General features: G+C 43.3%; 1 protein-coding gene across 3 annotated transcripts in view; it reads left to right on the top strand.

Annotated features, from left to right (window-relative positions):
• Nucleotides 1-20440, top strand: part of LOC119647798 (Ig-like and fibronectin type-III domain-containing protein 1) — a 225906-nt gene that overhangs the window by 140093 nt on the left and 65373 nt on the right. For all 3 annotated transcript variants that reach the window (XM_038049008.1, XM_038049006.1, XM_038049007.1), the window contains exons 3-4: nt 3334-3417; nt 15006-15176. In XM_038049008.1, coding sequence (XP_037904936.1) covers nt 3342-3417; nt 15006-15176 — 247 coding nt within the window. In that variant the 5' untranslated portion in view covers nt 3334-3341. The remainder of the gene's footprint in view (nt 1-3333; nt 3418-15005; nt 15177-20440) is intronic.

Raw genomic sequence — 20440 nt, 5'->3', positions numbered from 1 at the left:
TGCATTGGGGGAGGAATGATTCGATTTCGATAAGCGGTCAAAGGGTAGTATAGGTCCCAGGGCGAAATATGGATTGGTACCCACGATGGAGCATAAAACCTGGGAAGCTTCTACTGAATCAACACCAACAGCTCTACTACCAAACCCTATCTCAACCTCTACGTGGTGACCGTTGGAAGCTCTTTCTTAACGGAAAACTGTAGACGGAGAAGGATGAAGGCGAGTTCCCCGTGCCTAAGAACGGGACGAATTGTACCAACTGGTCCTGGGGGCTGGGTAGGGCTGACAACCCTACACGGAAAACAGAAATTATGAAGCCACAACGAGAGCCTACAGAGGAGACTGCAGAGTTGAAGAAGGATACCTTCTACGAGACAGTTGAACGAACCCTCGAAGCCTGCCCCAGATATCATATCGAAATCATACTTGGGGATTTTAACAGCGAAGTAGGGACGGAGCTCGTATTCAGGCTATAGGTTGGCTCCCATAGCTTACATCAAAATACCCAATGATAACGGAAATGGTTGTTGGAAGTACCTGGTTTGCGCGGAAAGCGGTCCATAAACATACGTGGGTCTCTCCAGACGGGACCACTTTCAACCAAATTGACCTCGTGTTGATCGAACGCCGCCACGTCTCACCCTTGATGAATGTCAGAACATATAAGGGGGCCAATATAGACTCGGATCACTATCTCGTTAACAATACCACCCAGAATCCCCTCTGACAATCGGGTGAGAGTTAACACTGAAACCACCCACAACACAGCCCTCCGCAATACCCATAAGAGGAAAATGGATGCCGCAGTAACCGCAGTCAACAGAGATCTTGGAAATGAAGACTCAACAAATGATCTTCACAATCACCTGAAGAAGCTTATCATGAACTAGGCCACAAACATAGTTGGCCCCAGTCGCAAAAAGAGTCGGACCGGCTGGTTTGACGATGAATGTAAGCAAGCTACGGAACGGAAGAATGCTGCATACCGAGTAATGCTGCATTTTCAAAGAACGCGGGCATGCGCGGAGACTTATCATGAACTTCGGTGATCGGAGAAGCGACTTCACAGTCGGAAAAAGGAAGCCTGGGAAAAACAACAAGTCAGTGAACTAGAAAAGTAAAGGGAGTAACCGTACCAGGCGCGAAAGCTTTACCGACGAGTCAGTAGGATGAAGTCTTATACACCTCGATGCTCATCCTGCGGAGACAAAGAGGGAAATCTGATTTCCGCCAGAATGGGCATAGAGATGGGTTGAGTACTTTAATGAGCTACTGAACAACCTGAACATCGGCAAATTGGAGGTCCCGCCAACTGAAGGCGACGTACAAATACTGCTACCTCCAAGTATAGAAGAAACAGTCCGTGCAATTCATAGGCTTAAAAATCATAAGTCGCCAGGAGCCGAGGGAATTACAGCCGAACTGGTAAAATATGGAAGCGACCAGTTGCACCATGTGGTTCATCAACTTGTGCTCAAGATATGAGACAGCGAATCAATGCCTGACGATTGGCAGCGAGGCATTATCTGTCTCACACATAAGATGGGAGATATCACGCAGTGCAGCAATTATAGAAGTATCACGTTGCTGAGTACCATCTATAAGATATTCTCCGCTATCTTCCTAGGCCGGGTAGAGCATCATTGGCCCATACCAAACGGTCTTCACTCCAGGCAAATTAGTAACAGAGCAGATGTTTTTCTTTGCGAAAAGCGATGGATAAACTGTTGGAATATGGACATCAGTTGCACCAGCTCTTCATCGACTTTAAGGTCACCTATGATAGCATAACCAGGGTAAAACACACGGCCATGAGAGAATTCGGTATGCCGACGAAATTGATAAGACTAACTAGGTTGGTCCTGATCAATGTGCGAGACCAGATAAAAGCAGCAGGGTCATTCTCAAGACCATTCGACATTAACAGCGGTCTACGGTCTACGACAAGGGGATGCCCTATCATGCGTCCTCTTTAACCTGGCCCTCGAGAAAGTGATCCATGATGCGGCGGTAAACGCAAGAAGTACGATCCTCTTTAAGTCCACTAAACTACTGGCCTGTGCTGACGATATCGACATCATGGGAAGAACCACCCGTACAAACTGCATTCATCCAGATCGAGCAGGCGGCGACTGGAGTCGAAAATCACAACCGATAACAGCTACAATGATGAAATCCGCGCATGGTTGTTGGCGGCCAATAGAGCTTATTTCAGCTTACAAAAACTATTCCGCTCGAAACGTGTCACCATAGGGTCAAAGCTCTTACTGTACAAGACAATGATGTTGTCAGTCCTCATGTATTCCTCGGGGACTTGGGTTCTTAGCAATTGCGAACTCTTGGCCGCGTTTGAGAGAAGAATCCACCGAAGAATTTTTGGCTCCGTACATGATGATGGACGATTCCGTAGCCTACATAACCACGAAATCTATGAGCGATACCATGACCGTCAGGTTGTGGATAAAATCCGGCTCAATAGGTTTCGGTGGGCGGGTCACTCCACTGCATGCGGATCATGGATGAGAATGATCCCACCCGGAAAGTCTATAAGGGAGTATCTATGGTTGAAAAAGAAGACGAGGCAGACCCTGCCTGAGATAGCGTAGGTCAGGACGCCATATAACTTTAAGGATATCGAATTTATGGATCTCGGCGCAAAACCGAGATATCTGGAGTTCCTTATTTAGGCAGGCCTAGACCGGATACCGGTTGTTGCGCCATTGATGATGATGATTTTTGTATTTCCTAGTCTGTATATTGCGTATCAGTCTAGCCTGCAGCCCACTGCTTAACCCCATCTATGACTTAAGTTGAGGACTGACGTTTGGGAAGTCCGATTATGTAAGTGATGCCCAAGAGAGCATCCACCCGGATAGTACAAAAAAACAATTTTTTCTCCTTTGCAGATTTTTTCTTTGTTTTTCCGAAGTCTCTCTCCGTGGGATATTGCGCCTTCTACTTGTTTATATTATTGTGGATGGGTTTTTTGATCTGTATTCAAAAAGATACACATGGATTTTTATTTTAAATCCTCATAAATCTAGCACTCATCTGAGCCAAGACCAACCATTTGAACGGTTCCTGTTTTGTATGGGACAAACCGCAGAACGAAACAATAATTTCCTATTCAAACGAGGCAACAGGTTCCCCGTGGGGTTTGTTTTTCTATCTTTTTACCACAGGTGACTTTATGATTTTATCGTTTTGTTATAATAATTTCCACTGGTTAGTTTTTTGATGGCTGGAAATCCCCACAGCACCACCACTATCAAAATCTATCTAAAGTTCAAAGTACAGCCATCTATTAATACATTTGTATCTATTCCATTGCAGATCTCGTTATGTACTTTTCTACAGTCTTCCTGTTCACAGTTTTGGTTTCAACTAGCATATTTCCAGTTCGAGCAGATCCAGTTGGTGAGTATGAAAAATTTCGCATTCCGCAGGGGCTCGCTCTTAGTCCGGGGCGGGTCAAAGAAATATTCATGATTAGTATTCGAAGATGTTCTTGTATCTGAATAAATTTCAAGAACAAGTAATGAAACTCGGATAAAATTGTGGCGTTATTGCTTGCTATGCAAATATGCCAGTGTACCAAATATCAAGCACCAAACACGAGCGCTCCCGGCTCATGCAAATGCAAACATCCTTGAAGGATATTTCCTTTCGTTGCATTTCAACGAACCTTTATTCGAACCAATTTGTAGGTGATACGAATGCAAACTGCTATTAGCACATAATAGTTTAACCATTAGCACACAGTGAGATTTCAAGCAGTTTTTCCCTTTTCAAGATTCCTGCACTCCAACGATGCAAGGATACGAGGGTGAAAATTTGCAATAGATTGCGCTCAGCTTTAGCAAAGTCAGATAATCTTATTGGTTTTCACTTCCCCTTTGAAACCCTTCGAAGTGGAAAATCATGCATGTTGGCTGGATACATGATTGCACTTATTCTTCGTCCCTAATTCTGCTAGCGATCAGGACATCATCTGCTTCGGATGATGATTGCATAGGGAGAAGCGGTAATACTGCAATTTCAAGTAGTCTTGTGAATTGAGGGCAGCATAATGGCTCACCACAAGAACACCTCCAAAGGATATTAATTTTATTACCGCGCTTCCTGCATCACGAAGCTCTCGTCCGATCCATTACTTCGACACGGTGGAGACACAATGAGTGGATGACAATAAGAAACCTTAAAATGCTCCACAGTAGGCAATCCTAGCAACTCGGCTCCATGGAGAAGTGCCTTGCGACGGAAACACATAATAGTTTCTCAATCCATTCTTTATTGTCATTTCTAGACTATGGATGTCCTGTCGCTCAATATCCTTCAATTGATAGAGTGTATTCGTGTCAAGAGTCACGTTCAGTGATAGGAAGCTACAGCGACGGGAAGGACTTGACATCTGGGTTCGATCCAAATTGGCAATAGCAGACGTGTGGATGCAAAGTAGCTTCGGGGACGCCCCATCAAAGGATATTAGAGCTTCTGCTGCATTCAAAGACCTAAAAATGTCACTTGATGTCTGCTTTGTCATACATACTGAATTTGATGTGTACCTAGGCGTAAAGGCATGTACGGATGCTCCTGATTCCTTGCTAACAATAGCCGAATCGGAAAAAGTGCCAACGACCGTATTCGGCAATTTATCATTTCCGCATGAATGGGTCGTTTCAGGACTGCGCGAAAAATTAACTCCTGGCAAATTGATGGTGCGGTGATTTACAGTGTCCTTCTGTAAATGTACATTCATGAAGCACCAGCATTCACAGGTTTCTACTGCCACTTTACCGTCTTATTATCATTTTGTCCACACATTGTACTCTCACGTGCATAGAAAAGATCTTTGTGTGATAATTCGACGAAGGACATTTCCGCAGGATATGTGGACCGGCATCAAGATTCCTTTAAAAACCTTGAATCTAGACAATTAGTTGCTACCATCCTTTCACAGGCACTTCCACCTTAGTCCTTATTGCTCTTACAGATATGGTTGGAAGAAGTTCTCCAGAAAAAGGACGAATCGATTCAACATTTCTGTTCTTTTAAAGATAAAATGGCTTCTCGTCCCAGATCTTTCTTCGGGACTTAGGGTTCTTAGGTTGACGACTTTTATTTTTATTGATGACTTTCGTTGGAAGCGAGTCAGGACAACAAGAGCTATAGTATATCTTTGCTTCGTGTCTGTCTTCATTCATCCGCTTTCATTAGGATTTCACGTATTTGCCAAGGGAATAAGGATTTCGAACCCTTTGTTTGTTGATTATTGAGTGGAATATGCATCTCCATTTGTGAATTAGTTTGTGGAAAAAGTTTTTCTACTTAATTGAAATTATTGTGAGAAATGGGTCGTTCGAAATTATATTGAGAGATAAGTGAACAGTGAAAAAGATCCTTAATTTCGTCCTGTGATTTGCATGGAATCAATCATTTTGTGACAGTGTACATTTCAGTAATTAAACTGTCGCAAAGGTTAATGTATTGTGATGAATGATGGAGAGGTGTTATTAGGAGACTATAAACAAGACCTAATTCACATGGATCCTACCTTCAGTTGGATTGTCTACCAAGGATAAGGATATGCAGCTATATTGTCTTCGTTATGATGAATCGAATGTACATGAATTTCAAATATTTGTAGGGGTATAATTTGAGGTGATAAGGGAGGAATTATTCATGAGCAACGTAAACGCTTTAGTCATCGCTAACCAGAATGGGAAAGGCTGATTTTCGGCTGGCATTATGCTGATAAAATTTCCTAGGTTGTCCCTAAGGTTTCTCCTTTTGGTTTGACAATTTTTTTGCATGTGAAGATACCTATTTGCATCAACTTCCTCCCATTTGGATTTGAACTTAAACTTCGTCCTTGATTCGAAGGACCCTACAGAGTGGCTAACAGCAACTAAGTAAAGGGCGGGCAAGCGAACGATGATTTGAACTGGATGCCCTCGAGGGAAGGTTATTCCCAGGATGGTCGGGGTAGGTAGGCTAATTAAAGAGTGCTCTACATAGATTGCCGTCTCATACGGTTTAGCCATCATTAGAAGTGAATGAAAGTGGAGCATGGGTTCCCTGGTAGGTGCATTCCGCACTAATCTCAACATCACGCTCTGTGGCTGTGTTTCTGATCAGTAATCAACTGTTTCATGGGTAAACATCTTCAAGGACACCGGTGACACGGGAAAAGAAAAGCCTGGGATTCTGCCGACAGTGAGGTTTCCTTTATTGTTTTTCTTGACATATCTAACGACGCATCTGTTCTCTTCAGGGACGAGTTTTAGCTCTATCTTTCAGAATGTGCAAATAAACACAACATTTGCTTTGTTAAGTTTAGACAACTTCACGGACGGTACCTACATTTATAACAGCTTTAGGATCTGCTATCGCGAGTTGGGATAATTGGTTCACGGCTTTTTGAAAAAATCTGACGGTTAAGCCCGGATGTTTCCAGAGTTTTTCCTGACAAAATCTAACGAGATGCGTGTGGGGATGTATGATTCGAATAGGGCAGTGTCACGGTACAACGCAACTGTGAGGCATTGCTTTGCGATATGATTTAAAAAGACACTTAATCTCTGGAGACATCTACAAAAGTCAGAACGACTATGATCACTTGTTCAGCCGATAAAAGCGGAGCTTATTTGTTAAAATTTCGGTATGTCCTTAACAGATCACATAAAACTCGATGTCGTTGAGGTGTATAGTAAGAGGACCTGTCTGAGTCGCAACCATCGGCCAATTTTTCGCAAAGGCGCATCCTTGGAGAAACCTGCGGTAAAGGTAACTAATAAGGAGGGAGAACTTCTCTACTTTTTTCTTTGGTAATTATGGGTAACAGTATTCCCTTCCCTGGAGTTGAACAAGGAGATGATCTGTGATAATTGCTCCCTTTTATCGAAAAAGTTATAGCTAAAGTAATCCAAAATTGCAAGGTGAAATATGTTGATAGGGTAAGGTTAAGTATGATCAGGATGATTACTGACTACATGATCATCTGACGGATCAATGTGATGCAATATGAGAAGCTACGATGACCGATTCACCTGCTTCTCATGAACTTTAGGAAGGGTTTCGGTAACGTCAATGAGAGTAGAATTTCTGGAGTACTCTTCGAAAAATAAGTGTTTTTGGAGAATATATTATGGCGTTAAGTGGCTATGGGTAAAATATTCAGGTAAAACCTACTTAGAAGTTGAAGTCCAAGGTAGAGTTCGTCAGGACTCGATGTTTTTTTTCATTTGGCTTCTCCTTACTTCTCGAACTTCTCGACGGTGCTGACGACATATTCTTTTTTCGCAGCGGTTCATTTTTGGCTTAGGAATTAAGATTTAGAAGATAAGAAACAATGAGAGTAACCACTCACTCTCCTTGCTGGCAGCAATGGAAGGCAAGAGACAATATGTATTTTCGGGTAGCGTTATTTTTACTGATGAGGGGATCAACCTAACACCCATTCCACAAGTTCGTTCCTATGTTGAAAATCTGAAAATGCAGTTATTTCAATACTAATATCATGTGGCGACCATTTTGATCTCTATTTGCAGACAATTGGAACGTGTCAGGGTCCATTGAAGCTTACTACAGTTCTCCGATATTACCTGTCTTATCTGACACAATACAGATCGAAGAACTATGGTTGCTTAATGTTGCGGGAGCACCATTCAAGGAGGGCTCTGGTCTATGCCAGTACGACTAAGTCACGCGTCCGTCGTGCTTTCCACGCTCGATCCAGATCCGGCAGCTTCTTCTGTATTGCAGTTATTGTTGCGTAAGGAAATCATCCTCGCGATGACACACATTACTTCATCGGATACTGTTTTATATTCATTGCACACCATCACCTCAATTGACCAAATGACGAACTCACCCTTCTTTGGGTCACCGTGTTGTCTTCTGCTCCCGCCCAGACAGGAGCAGCATATAGTTGGCTGACTGGCGGTGACTAGATGCTGGCCCTCCAATATTAGGCAGCATCCTTGCTATGCTAGAGATGCGCCTTTGCTGCCTTTTTCGCACATGGACCAGTTGTCTCTTCAAGCCCTACTTGGCATCGATTGTTATCTCGCGATTGCCAGCCTGCATTTTGACAATATCGTCCGCCACGTGAAGTTTAACCATTTGTAACCATGTTTTGATAGCATGAATGGTTTCACTTCTATCGGGGTCATCGATGTGTTTTTCAACTGCTACCATCGCTTGATCGTATGTAAAACCAATCAACGATCAAACATTCCATCATACATTATGTTCCACAGGAGAGGTCAAAATACGAGGCCTTAGGGAACACCTGTCACAACGTATTTCTTCGGCCCGTCTTCCATCTCGTACGAAACAAATCTCTCCCAGAGGTAACGCAATTATCCGAGCTAATTAACCATGGATATCCAGTTTGACCAGAGTGTCTTAAATCCAACCCCAGTTGGCCGAGTTGAAGGCATTCCTGACCTCCGGCGTCACTACTGCGCATTACTTATCAACGGTCGATGCCTCCTGAGTCAGATCCCCGACTGTCGCTACTGCAGTGACCTTGGACCGCGTTCTGCGAAACCCATACTGCCGCTCCGCTAGGCCACCCGCTAGCCCGACAAACGCAGCAACCTGTCGTATGTCACTGTAGGGCGATACAAAGATGGTGCATCAGATGGTTTTTGGGGTAGCAGAACCAAACTCTGTCTTTTCCCCTGGGTGAGAAACGTAGTTCCTCCTAGGTTATTCCGGGGATAGAGACAACATCTTGTTCAACCGTTGGCTGAAGTTTACTTTCTTCCTGGACTGCGATGATTTTCAACAAGAGTCACGGACACATCACTTGGGTGATTTTTGTTCACGAATCTTATTTATTGTCTCCGGACGGCTCAAATAGTTAAAGCGCTGGGCTGTCGTAGCGGAAGGTCGCGGTGCAAATTTCACTGGTGTCAGAGAAATTTGTTATCATGACGGGGTATCGGATATCAGTCGACTCTGCTCTGAGTGAGTACCTGAGTCAAATCAAGATAATAATCTCGGGCGGGTGCAATGCGGACCACATTGCGGCCTCTAGAATTTTTTTAAGGAAACATGCCGAAGGTTATCTGGAAGTCAGACATAATTGCATTATCTGGTTGTTCGCCTAAAGCAGAGCAAGTTGCATTTTTGCCCGTAAGTTTTGTTTTCGGCTCATGTATAATGCTAGAATGCACTTTTCGAAAGCGATTCGAGCTAAATAGCGGAAAGGTTTACTTGCACTGTAATAAATGACCATATCTGAAAGTGGAATACTTCAGTATATCAGTGATTGAAGTGTTAGTGTGAAGTTCGCACATTAGTTTTTATAAATCATCACGTTTTCAAAGCGGGGACTACAGTACAGTACAGTGGTATTCAGTGGTGAACGCTAAGGGCCTGAATGGAATTGAAACCTTTGCGAAGCTCTTTATCTTAGTAGTCAACTTTGGGTGGGTGCCGTCCTTCCGAGGTAGAGACAAGAAAAAACTAAGATGGTTAGCTGGACCCTTTGAGAGGTCCGAAGGAAACAACGATGGAAAAAAGCGAGTCAACTGTCACCTTGCGTATAACTGAGACATGCAATGCTACACTATCCGGAAGGAATTTTCATCATAACCGAAAACTGAGCGATTGTGGAATCAGAGAGTTCGAACGATGAGATTATCTTGTCTCGTGCGAGGAAAATTTGCCGGAAAGCAAGGAGGTAGCCAGAATATCGGGAGTTGGTTGAGGAATAGGGGGATCTCCAAAATATCTTTAAGCTACAGAAAGCTATACCCTGCGACTAATTCCAAACCGCGCTGCGTAGTTTACAGAGTTGTGATTAACAAAATACGGTGCCACTCCCAGTCACGGTTCGTAGTTCTTATTGAAAATAATTACATTCTGCTAGGCTTAGCTGACAGTAGAACAGGAGTTTTCTCGGTTACTGGAACTGCGAAGCTGCGAATAGCTTAGGAGAAATTCCTTCTAGCTGTAAGGAATGCATCCTTGCAAGGCCTTAAGCTTCGTTTTGAGTCGGCAGGTGTATACCGGAAAATGTTACGGCTAAACTTTGCGGGCGAAAACATGAACGAGCGGCTCAGGCAGTACTGTTCCTCCCTCAGAGTTGTGTTTGAGAGGGAGCGACTAACAGTGAAAAGATTTTCTGAAGATCGTAATGGTACTGAGGTTTTGGAACAACTTGTATTCCAGAACAACCTCAACACCTCCATCTAGATGCTACCAGGCAGCACAACAGGAGAGTCAGCCGCTAGGTCGATAGGTCCTTACTATCGGCGCTCTCGACCCGGATATTAAGAAGGTGCGGGAACAGACATGTTGCCCGCTCTCCTACGGGCTAGGGACCGTCACGTTACAAGTATCAATTCGTAAAACCATTAAACAAGACGTAATCCCTCCCCCCTCCCCACTTATCAGTCGTCGAAGCAATAGCGATAAGACATTTATGTACGTCATACAAGAACCATGGACTGTTGGCGGGGTGGTCTGGGGCTTAAACTTCAAACATGCTGACTTGTTGTATGGCAATAAAAGTAATCGACTCCCTCCTGCATGGTCGTCTAAAATGACTTACAACCTAATTTGGTTAACGAGCTATGCGATGGCGACACCACAATTACCAAACTAACCATACAAAGCCAACAGGGCGAAATGGAGATTCTATGATGCTTGGCATATTTACCCTTTGATGCAGAAGAAGTTCCCAGTGGAACATTCATCAGAGCTATCTAATACGCCAAAAGCAAAGCCATAGAGGTAATAGCAGGATGTGATACCAATGCCCACCACATATGCTGGCGAACCGATCTGGAGATTCTCAATTTCTTCAATGTGGTCAGGCGGGAGGTCATCGACATCACACTCTCGGATCACATGTGTATTAATTTTGTAAGGGGAATAGGTCCACCTCCCGCCACACCATTTCGGAACTGGCGGAAGACAGATTGGCTGTATAAAATAGACTTGAGCGTTCAGTCTCGAGGCCCATCAAATCCATTGCTGGAATTAAGAAGATAACCAGATGATCAAAACTAGCATGAGAGAAGCTTTGAAAGAAAGCGCCAAAGAAGGATAAAACACCATGGTAGAACTCGGCTTTGGAAAAACAGAGAAGTACCACAAGGGTGCTCCCCTATCGAGTTCTGAAGTCGGATTCAGCCGTTGACTGGAATCGGAAAAGAGCTCTAAACAAAAGCATATGATCGCCTAAACGATCATCATGAACGCTAGGGGGACTGGACTAGTTATCTTCGCTACGAACCTCTGGTAGGACAGCTATACACTACCCACTTTAGCAGGGGTGGAAATCCATCTAGTACAAACAATCAAGTATTTGGGAGTACATGTCGACTCCAAGCTAACGTGGACGCACCATATCCAGGAACAATATCTGAAATGCTCCACATATACCTGACGCTGTACGACTGCGATAGGTAAGACCTGGAGACTTTCACCGCAACGGATTCATTGAATGTATACATCTGTAGTAAAACCCTTTTTGATGTATCCATGCTTCGTCTGATGGCCGAGGCTGAACTTTGCTAACGGCAGAAAACTGCTAACGCAGACTCTGAGGCTGGGTTGTTCAAATATTACGGATTACCGCCTGCTATACACGAAGTCATCATAAATCTATCTGCAATTCATTTGGAGGTGAAACGAAAAGCAGCCAAGGACACATATAGACTTGATACCATTGGAGCAGGGGAACGCGGCCAATCAGATGACCATGCGAGCAGCTGGAAATTCCTTGACAAACATAATATGACTCTCATGCCCGCCGATCATATCGTTTCCAAGTTCGCCTTTAAAAAGACATAATCGCTCGTAATCAGTAAAAGAGAAGAATGGTAGATAAATGGTCATGAGCATTTTTGGATTGCAGAGTTAATAATCGTCACGTACGGGTCAATCAAGGAAGACGGATTGAGCGCAGGCGTGTTCTCGGGTAATCCGTTTATGAAACTGGGGCGACCCTTCGGAAAAGTGGCGACCAGGTGGAGATATATGCCATTCCATTGGTAGCAGAAGAATGTTTGCAACAAAAATGGAGGGATGGAACCATTCGAATCTGTTCTGACAGTCGAGCAATATTATCACCACAAAACAGAAATGACATATCAAGCCAGTTGGTGTGGAGTTGTCATCATGTGCTCTTAAAACTTGGTCGACTGAACGAAACATTCCTCATGTTCGTGCCAGGAGACACAAACATTGCTAGCAATGAGGAGGCTGACAGATTGGCTCACCAAGAGTCTGGATCCGGAATGGTGGGACCAGAACTAGCTTTTGGCATCTAGCCATCCACTGTTAAATCTATTCTGAAGAGTGAAATTGCAAGGATTCACGGAGCTGAGTGGGAAACAACCTGGAGCCGCATGGGCGTCGTTTTTGTTGTCCCTTGAAAAGTGGGGTATAAAATCCCTAGTAAGGCTTTTAATGAAACTGCTCCTTAAACTATCGTATGGAAAATATTGGGGTGGCGGTTTCGACTATATGCAACCAACGTGAGGAGGAGGAAGAGGCGGCTCTGTACTTCGGAAGCAACTGCCCGGCCTCTTCAGATCTCATACGAAGACACCTTAGTAAAGTTTTCTTGAATGAAGAATCTCCACATTCTTTGCCTGTGGTCAATGTTCTCATATTCGCAAAAGTATTGAATAAGGGTTAGCACAATGAGCCTAACAAAGCCCTGAGAGCTCGGAGCCGCGGCTCCCTCCATTAAACTAAACTAAGATATTTCATTTACAATTGAAACACAGCTTGATTAACAAAAGTATAATTATGGTAATTGGGGAGTAGGAGTTCTCCCACTGTGCAAATAGGTGCGGCCGTAACGCGTCAAATATTGAGTCATCATCAAGTGACGGTCTCTTTCGACACCAATATTAGTGCGCCTTTTATTGCGCACATACAGAAGGCACCTCCTTCATGAATTGCTACTCACTAGGTGGTTGATTCGATTGATTGCTCCTCAATTGTCAATTAAAATTCAATTGACTTGGTGGCACGGTATATGTGTAAACAATCTGCTACCCCTGACGAAGCATTTCCGGAAATCCACAAACTTCACGACGCTATTATTACTATCCACACGACCATCTTTTTCAAGCTCACTTGATGGTGCGCATTCAGAGGCTCGGTTGCTTAAATATTACTGGAGAAATGAATACTACACGAACGATTCTAAATCTACCTGGAATTCATTTGATTTTATATGAAAGGTTGGCTAACCACGCATATAGACTCGATACCATTGGAGCTTGGGAAGGCGGCCAATCATAGGATTATGCATTCATCTAGAAATTCCTTGACAAACATCACGTGACTATGATGCTGATCGATCATATAGTTTCCAGGCTCGTCTTTAAAAAGATATATTCAGTCGGGTAATCCGAATATAAAACTGGCTTGACCCTTCAGAAAAATGGTGACCATATTCCAGGCGGAGATATTTGTCACTTCATTGGAGGCAGATGAACGTTTGTGACAAAAACGGAGGGATCGCTCCATTCGAATCTGTTTGGACATTCGAGCTGCATTATCACCACTAAACAGCAACGAGATATCAAGTCAGTTTGGTCAACTTAACAAAGCATTCCTAATGTGAGTGCAAGGCCACTCAAACATCACTGGTAATGAGGAAGCTGACAGACTGGCGCGCCAAGGGTCTGGATCCACTGTCAAGTCAACTCTGAAGAGTGGAATTGCAAGGATTTGCGAAGACGACTGGAGAAATTTGAACTTTTGCCGGCACGCGAAAACCCTTATTAAGGAACCCGGGGCAGCTGGAGCGATATTTTTGTTATCCCTCAAGAAGTGAGACGTTTTCTTTAATGAAGAATCTGCACACTTTCTGCCTCTGGAGAATGTTCTCATATTCGGAAATGTCTGCAAACGGGGGATAGTACAATGGGCTTAATAAAGGCCTGAGTGCTTGGAGCTGCGGCTCGCTCCATTAGATTAAACTAGAATTTAGAAGGGTACTTTAGTTTACTGGGTGTCTCTGGCTGTTTTCTCGGAGAAGCTTCTCTAGACTCTAGGTGAACGACTGGCTAAAAGAGTACATTTAAACAGTGGTCTTGAAGGTTGCGCACTGAGGCCTCTGCTGTGGGACACCATGTATGATGGATGGCCTGGCTTTAGTGTACCGAAGAGGGTAAATTTGATTGATTTTCCCCGCGATAGGAGCACGCGGAACTTTATTCCGAGGTAATCCAATTCATACCATTAAATCATGGTTATCAATGGTGACACTGGATCTGAACAAATGGAGGCGATCATTATAATCAATCGCAATATTTCCAAAACTGATTACTTACCAGGTCGCATTGATCAATGCCAAGCTGAGTTTCAAGAGGCGCTTAAACTAGACTTGGGAGAAGACAGAAATGATGGTTACCAGGGGAGAGAGGAGGGTGAAGAACGAACGACCTTAATCGGAGGAGGGTGAGTCCGGCAAACTGATCAATCGCACTAAAAATGTGCAATGAGCATAGGACATCATCAGGTGAGACATTGTGGTATCCCATGGAGGAATGATCCCCGTAGATCCTCTGACGAATGATGCGCACTACTTCCAATGGACAAGCAGGGTGAATGCGTTCGAAGTGACTGCGGGGTTTTGAAAAGCCGCTAGGGGGGAATGTACCGGAGGTAGCAGCACAGTGGGATAGTTCTGCTAGTCGTATGCACTATTCTCATGTATTGAGAAATGCGTATAGCGAAAACATGGTGAATAATGTTACCACTTGACACAGTTCCTTAGGACACACGGTGACTATGGGACATATTTGGATCACTTCCGTTTGGATAAGTCTCTTGGCTAATGTAGACCAGAGCATTCCCCGCGAAGTAACATTTCACCGTAGTCCTGTGGGGATAGAGGTTAGTAGGTATCCTTTGCCAATGATGTAGCAAGCGGTCCCGATCTACCTTTTAAGCCAATGCCTAACAATTTCTTTATTTCTTACTCTGAATGCTATAATATGTGTGGTTTTTTTTTTTTACAGGCACAGGAGGTCCATCAGAACTAGTAGAAGGAGAGGATGCACTGTTAACATGCGTGGTCACACCACCGTATCTAAACAACACAGTTGTATGGCGGAGAGGTCGAACAATTCTCTCAGCAGGAACAAATCGAGTATCGAATGATAACCGGATAAGCATATTGCATGATGAATGTAAGTTCTATTTTTGATGTCCTGTTTTTTTCCAAATCTAAGGATGTAAAAAATTTCACTGTTGGAGATTTGACGTAAATTTCATATAAAGTCAACATGTTATGGAAGCAATCTCAGATTATCTTTGCTTTCGCTGGTTTGTTCGTAAGAATTTGAGTTTTTTTGAGTTTCAACCCCGGACAGCGTGACTAAAATGAAAAACTTGTCACCAACCAAATTTCAAATTGTATTACTTTTCGTGGTTTAACCCTTAACCGAAACACTTACAGCCCTTACCCTGTCGGGATCTAAAAACAATTACCTTACAAGCCCTTGCAATAATTGGCTCGTCGTTCCATGCGGTACCCAATTAACTAACCAACCGACCATTCAGCTAAATAGCATGCTGTCAACATTTAAAATTCAATTTACAACGACTTCGGCCGCAACACACTAAAGTAGTTCCATTTATACAATTAACTTTAAGACCTAAAATTAATTCGATTAATTAAGGCAGGGTTAGCCCTCAAAATCCCACTAAATGCAGACAGTTCGTTGAAGACAAAGGGAGGCGACTGAAGCTGGAAAAAATCCTGAATCTATGCATATCATTCCGCCTGTGACGGTAGTCCTGTAAATGCCATCCTGAGTTCAATGTACATGCTTACATATGTATATCTATTATATCCTTCCTAACCTCACTGGCGTAATACAGATAAAACCGGAGGGGCGGGCGCGGACATGATTGCATGACGGCAGATTAGAGCGTGTAGTAAATTTTCTTCCTTTCAACCCTTTTCTTCTGGTAATTTGTGGAAATTTATGCGATGAAAATTCCTCCGCCAATGTCGACCCACGCAAACGGAGGAATCTCCCTGTCATTTTTTTTCTCTTAAGCCCATTCCAGGAGGGTAAAGGATATTGTTCCTCGTGTAAATGCTTCCTCCTAGAAAAAAGCATATTGTTAAAGTTTTGTCGTGCTGATGATGGAAGGATGAAGTCAGGGCTTCTTTCACTCTGACGCGGGGAGGTCAGGTCCAGGAAGCTCGGCACAAAGATACCTGCCTGGGGGGAAGCGTTTAGAGAACGACAGTTTAATGTAATGAAACTTTTTTCTTTCGGCACATTAACGAATTTTAAATGAGAGATCATAAATCAGTTGACGGGGCTGTTTCGACGCCATATTTCATTACAAGGCAGGCGGCAACTAGATAACATAAAGTAGCGGCAAATGTGTAGGATAATGTCAACGAGTAATTTTCATTTAATATCTCTTCAATGGAGGATATTTGATGCCTGCTCTACTTCCTGTCGAGGTGGGGAGCTGGCACACCCTTCAATAATATCCAGCAAGTTAGAGCTGCCGGTTTACGTTACAGTTAGGGAAAGTCCCCTAAACTCCTGCACTATAGTCTTTTCTTTGTATTTAGGGGTGATTTTTTGCGTAACCTTCTTCCCAAGTGCTAAGCAGATTGCGCAAGGACTTTTGTTAATTCTTTTCAAGTTCGCCTTTCTGGTTCCGGAAAAACTTTTCGAATCCCCCAGCAGACAGTCGGTAACTCTGCCCTGAATGGACCGGTATACTCAATCCACCATCCACTCTTCAAGGTGTCGCATAGTCACGTTACTCCAAAGATCATACATCTTTGCCCGTATCTCCCCTTTAACCTTTACCCGTTAAACCGTCTGTATCGTATTTTTCACCCTTGGCACTGATAAATGCGAAAGAAATTAAAAAGTGGAGAGGTAAGCGAAAGGATTAGATTTATAATTATTTCGCTCTTCTGCCTGACTAGCTGAATAGCTGGTGGAGTAAAAATGGCACCGAGAATTTAATTACCACTCAAACGCTTTAATTACCGAACACGAAGTTTTGTGGAGGGTTAGACGCTTGTCTCAACAAGAATAGAACGAACCACTTTAGAGACTTGAAAAAGGATATAGTCTAGTAGAAACTTGACGGAAAGTTGGGAAAAGTATGGAATACATTCCCCACTAGAGGACTGCGAAGGTATAAGAGGATGTACAGGAAGCAAAGCCTAGAATAATATCAACCCTGCGGCAATTATTCAAATCCAAAAGGATCAAATAATGGAAAAACTTCTTGAAGGGATAGAAGATAGAACATCAGGTTGAGAACGTTCCTCTCTTAAGTACTACAATAATTCTGGGAAGCGAACATAATGGATTAATTTTCACCCGAAACATGGAGGGTTGAGGTTTTTCAAGGGCTTTTTCATTTTCACTTTACGGCTAGCTCGACTGTTGAACCGGATAATAATCCTTATCACCAAATAATCAATCAGCGAAATTGGGGAGATTTCACGGGATGAACTTGTTGCCAGCAATTTAGATTGGAGCTGTTAGTAGAGGGATTCGCAATTTAGATTCTTGTTCGGAAGAAAAACAGCTCCCGGTAGGAAAGAGATGAGGATAATAGAAGTTTACAAATTGTGAGACCATCAGAAACTGGTCGCATATGAAAGTTTGATGTGGATTTTAAGTTGACATTGAGAAGAAAGAGCCTATCTTTTTCCACCCGATTCTTGAATCTCCTCGCGTGGAAATTAGTTTCTTTAGAGGTTACCTACATGATTACATCAAAAGCGATCAACGCTTCTGAACCAAGTCGAGGGAGTCGTTCCTTTTGGTTCTAAGGATAGGTACTCCTTGCCTCATAATCAACGTTTACTATGGTCATCGACGTTTACTAGTCCCAGCCGAGCTACACCATCAAACAATGGATACGTAATTAAATAGGTAACTCCAGCATAATCCCATAGAATCGTCCATTAATTTGTTTAACAAAGGACATCGAAGCCTCATCATAGCTGGAGACGGTCAGAAAACTGCAATAAAACAACCACAAAAGGCGCAAGGAGCCGAAGCCTTGCAGTTATGAGCTCCGCGAATTCCACCTTTTCAAAAAGCTGACCAAGCCTTGATACACCGAAAGCGACGAACCTACAACTCCGATTTCATCTATTCTTCTCTTTTAACTTCTGTTTCGTGTGATGGCGAATTCTGCTAATCCAGACTTTGACGAACTCCAGCAAGTGTCGAACACCACCAAGGATCAAGGTACTTTAAAAGCCAACTTGAGAAAAGCAGAGGGAATACGGACCCAATGACGTTCAGAAGACTGGAGATTGGAGATGAAAAACTTTCGTATTTCCTTTGGAAAGTGCAGCAATTGACAGGCGATCGCCTCTTACCTCCAGAAAAACTCAGGAGATTGTATTGGCAACCAACCACTCTAACCTAGGCAATCGTCTTCAGAAAAGATTAACAGCCTTAAACCTGGATAATGCCCACCGGTGGGAATTCCAAGTGTCTCAGGGAATGTTTACCAAGAGATTACCTTCTCGCCACTCTTCTTGGTTTCTTACCTTCAACACTGTCATGCGGCCAAAAAATTGCTCTATGCATACGACATTTTTCTAGACAGTGAATTCGAATAAAACAGATCCTTTTTCATACCCAACCCCAATGGAACAGGTGTTATGACGACCTGCCAAAAATTAACTCAACTAACTATCTCAGATCAATGTTCTCATTCCCTGGTCATCTGAACCATGAAATTGTTTCAAGCATCAACGGAATGGGGATGAAAATACGGAGTTGGGCAATTGGAATATCCTGCTATGATCACATCTAAAATTTCCACGATCAATATGCGGAGAAATTGTGAAAAAACTCCGATAGTATGGCTGTGAAATTTGCGCTGACGAGAATGCACCAACTAAGGTTGATCTGAACACCCCAGTTGACGGGAAACTACCTGCAGGTCGGCCGAAAAAGTGATGATTTGATACATGGGACGATAATTTGAGGCCCTTTCGACTCCACATGGACTATGCGTGTGATCAAGAAAAGTAACGAACTCGATCTAGACGAGCCGACCATCCTATCGAACGGCAAAAAGGTTAAAGAAGAACCACGGAAAGGAAGTTGGAGACTCTCTAAACTCTAATCAATAATAAGCTCACCAGAAAATGTTTCTTGATTGACAAATGTATTTCTGTATAATTTTTACCTTTTTTGAACCATGTGCCTAAATATTGTTCGCCTAAAAACGGCACAAAATATACCAACTGGTCCTCCAGGTTGGGGGTTGGGTGGAGTTGACAACCCTACATGGAAAACCGATGTTAGGAAGCCACGGAAGGATCCACGAACAGGATGGATTTTACAACGACGAACGATGACAACGGGTTAACTATTTGCGCATTTTCTCATGGAACGTGATATTCTGTCCCAATATAAGGCTGATGTAATAGCGTTGCAAGAGATGCGCTTGACAGGAACCGGTTTCCTGGAGAAGAGCTACATGATTACATCAAAAGCTACATCATGCTCTCAGAAAAGATTTTTTAATCACCCAAAAAATGAAACCTGCTGTTATCGGCTTTGAGAATATAAGCGAAAGGCTATGCACTCTGCGTTTGCGAGGCAAGTTTAGAAATATAAGGCTCATAAACGTTCACGCCCCAAAAACTAAAGACGATAGACAAATGCTGCCAGCACCAAGCATAGAAGAAACAGTCCGTGCAATTCATCGGCTTAAAAATCATAAGTCGCCAGGAGTCGATAGAATTACAGCCGAATCGATTAAATATGCAGGCGACCAATTACATCAAGTGCTTCATCAACTTGTGCTCAAGGTGTGGGACAGCGAATCAACCCCTGACGACTGGCAACGAGACATTATCTATCTCATACCTAAAGAAGGGGATATCACGCAGTGCAGCAATTGTAGAGGTATTACGTTGCTGAGTACCATCTATAAGGTATTCTCCTCTACCTCGCTAGGTCGGATAAGGCTTCACTCCAGGCAAATCAGCAACAAATCAGCAACAAATCAGATTTTCTCTGTGCGGCAAACGATGGAAAAACTGTTGGAATATGGCTATCAGTTGCACCATTTTTTCATCGACTTTAAAGCCCCCTATGACAGCATAGCTAGGGTAAAACTGTACAGGGCCATGAGAGAATTCGGTATCCGTACGAAATTGATAAGACTGACTAGGCTGATCTTGACCAATGCGCGAGGTCAGATAAAAGGAGGAGGATCACTCTCAAGATCATTCGAAATCAGCAACGGCCTACGACAAGAAGATGCCTTATCATGCGTAACAGCTACGACGATGAAATCCGCGCACGGTAATTGGCAGCTAACAGAGTCAGCTTGGAAAAACTGTTTCGCTTGAAACGTCTAACAATAGGGTCGAAGCTCTTACTGTACTAGACTATAATATTGCCAGTCCTTATGTATTCCTCGGAGA

The sequence above is a fragment of the Hermetia illucens genome, chromosome 2 (genome assembly GCF_905115235.1).
Source record: "Hermetia illucens chromosome 2, iHerIll2.2.curated.20191125, whole genome shotgun sequence".
NCBI lineage: Eukaryota > Metazoa > Arthropoda > Insecta > Diptera > Stratiomyidae > Hermetia > Hermetia illucens.
Note: the sequence above shows the minus strand (reverse complement) of the source record. Positions and strands in the feature narration are given on the sequence as shown.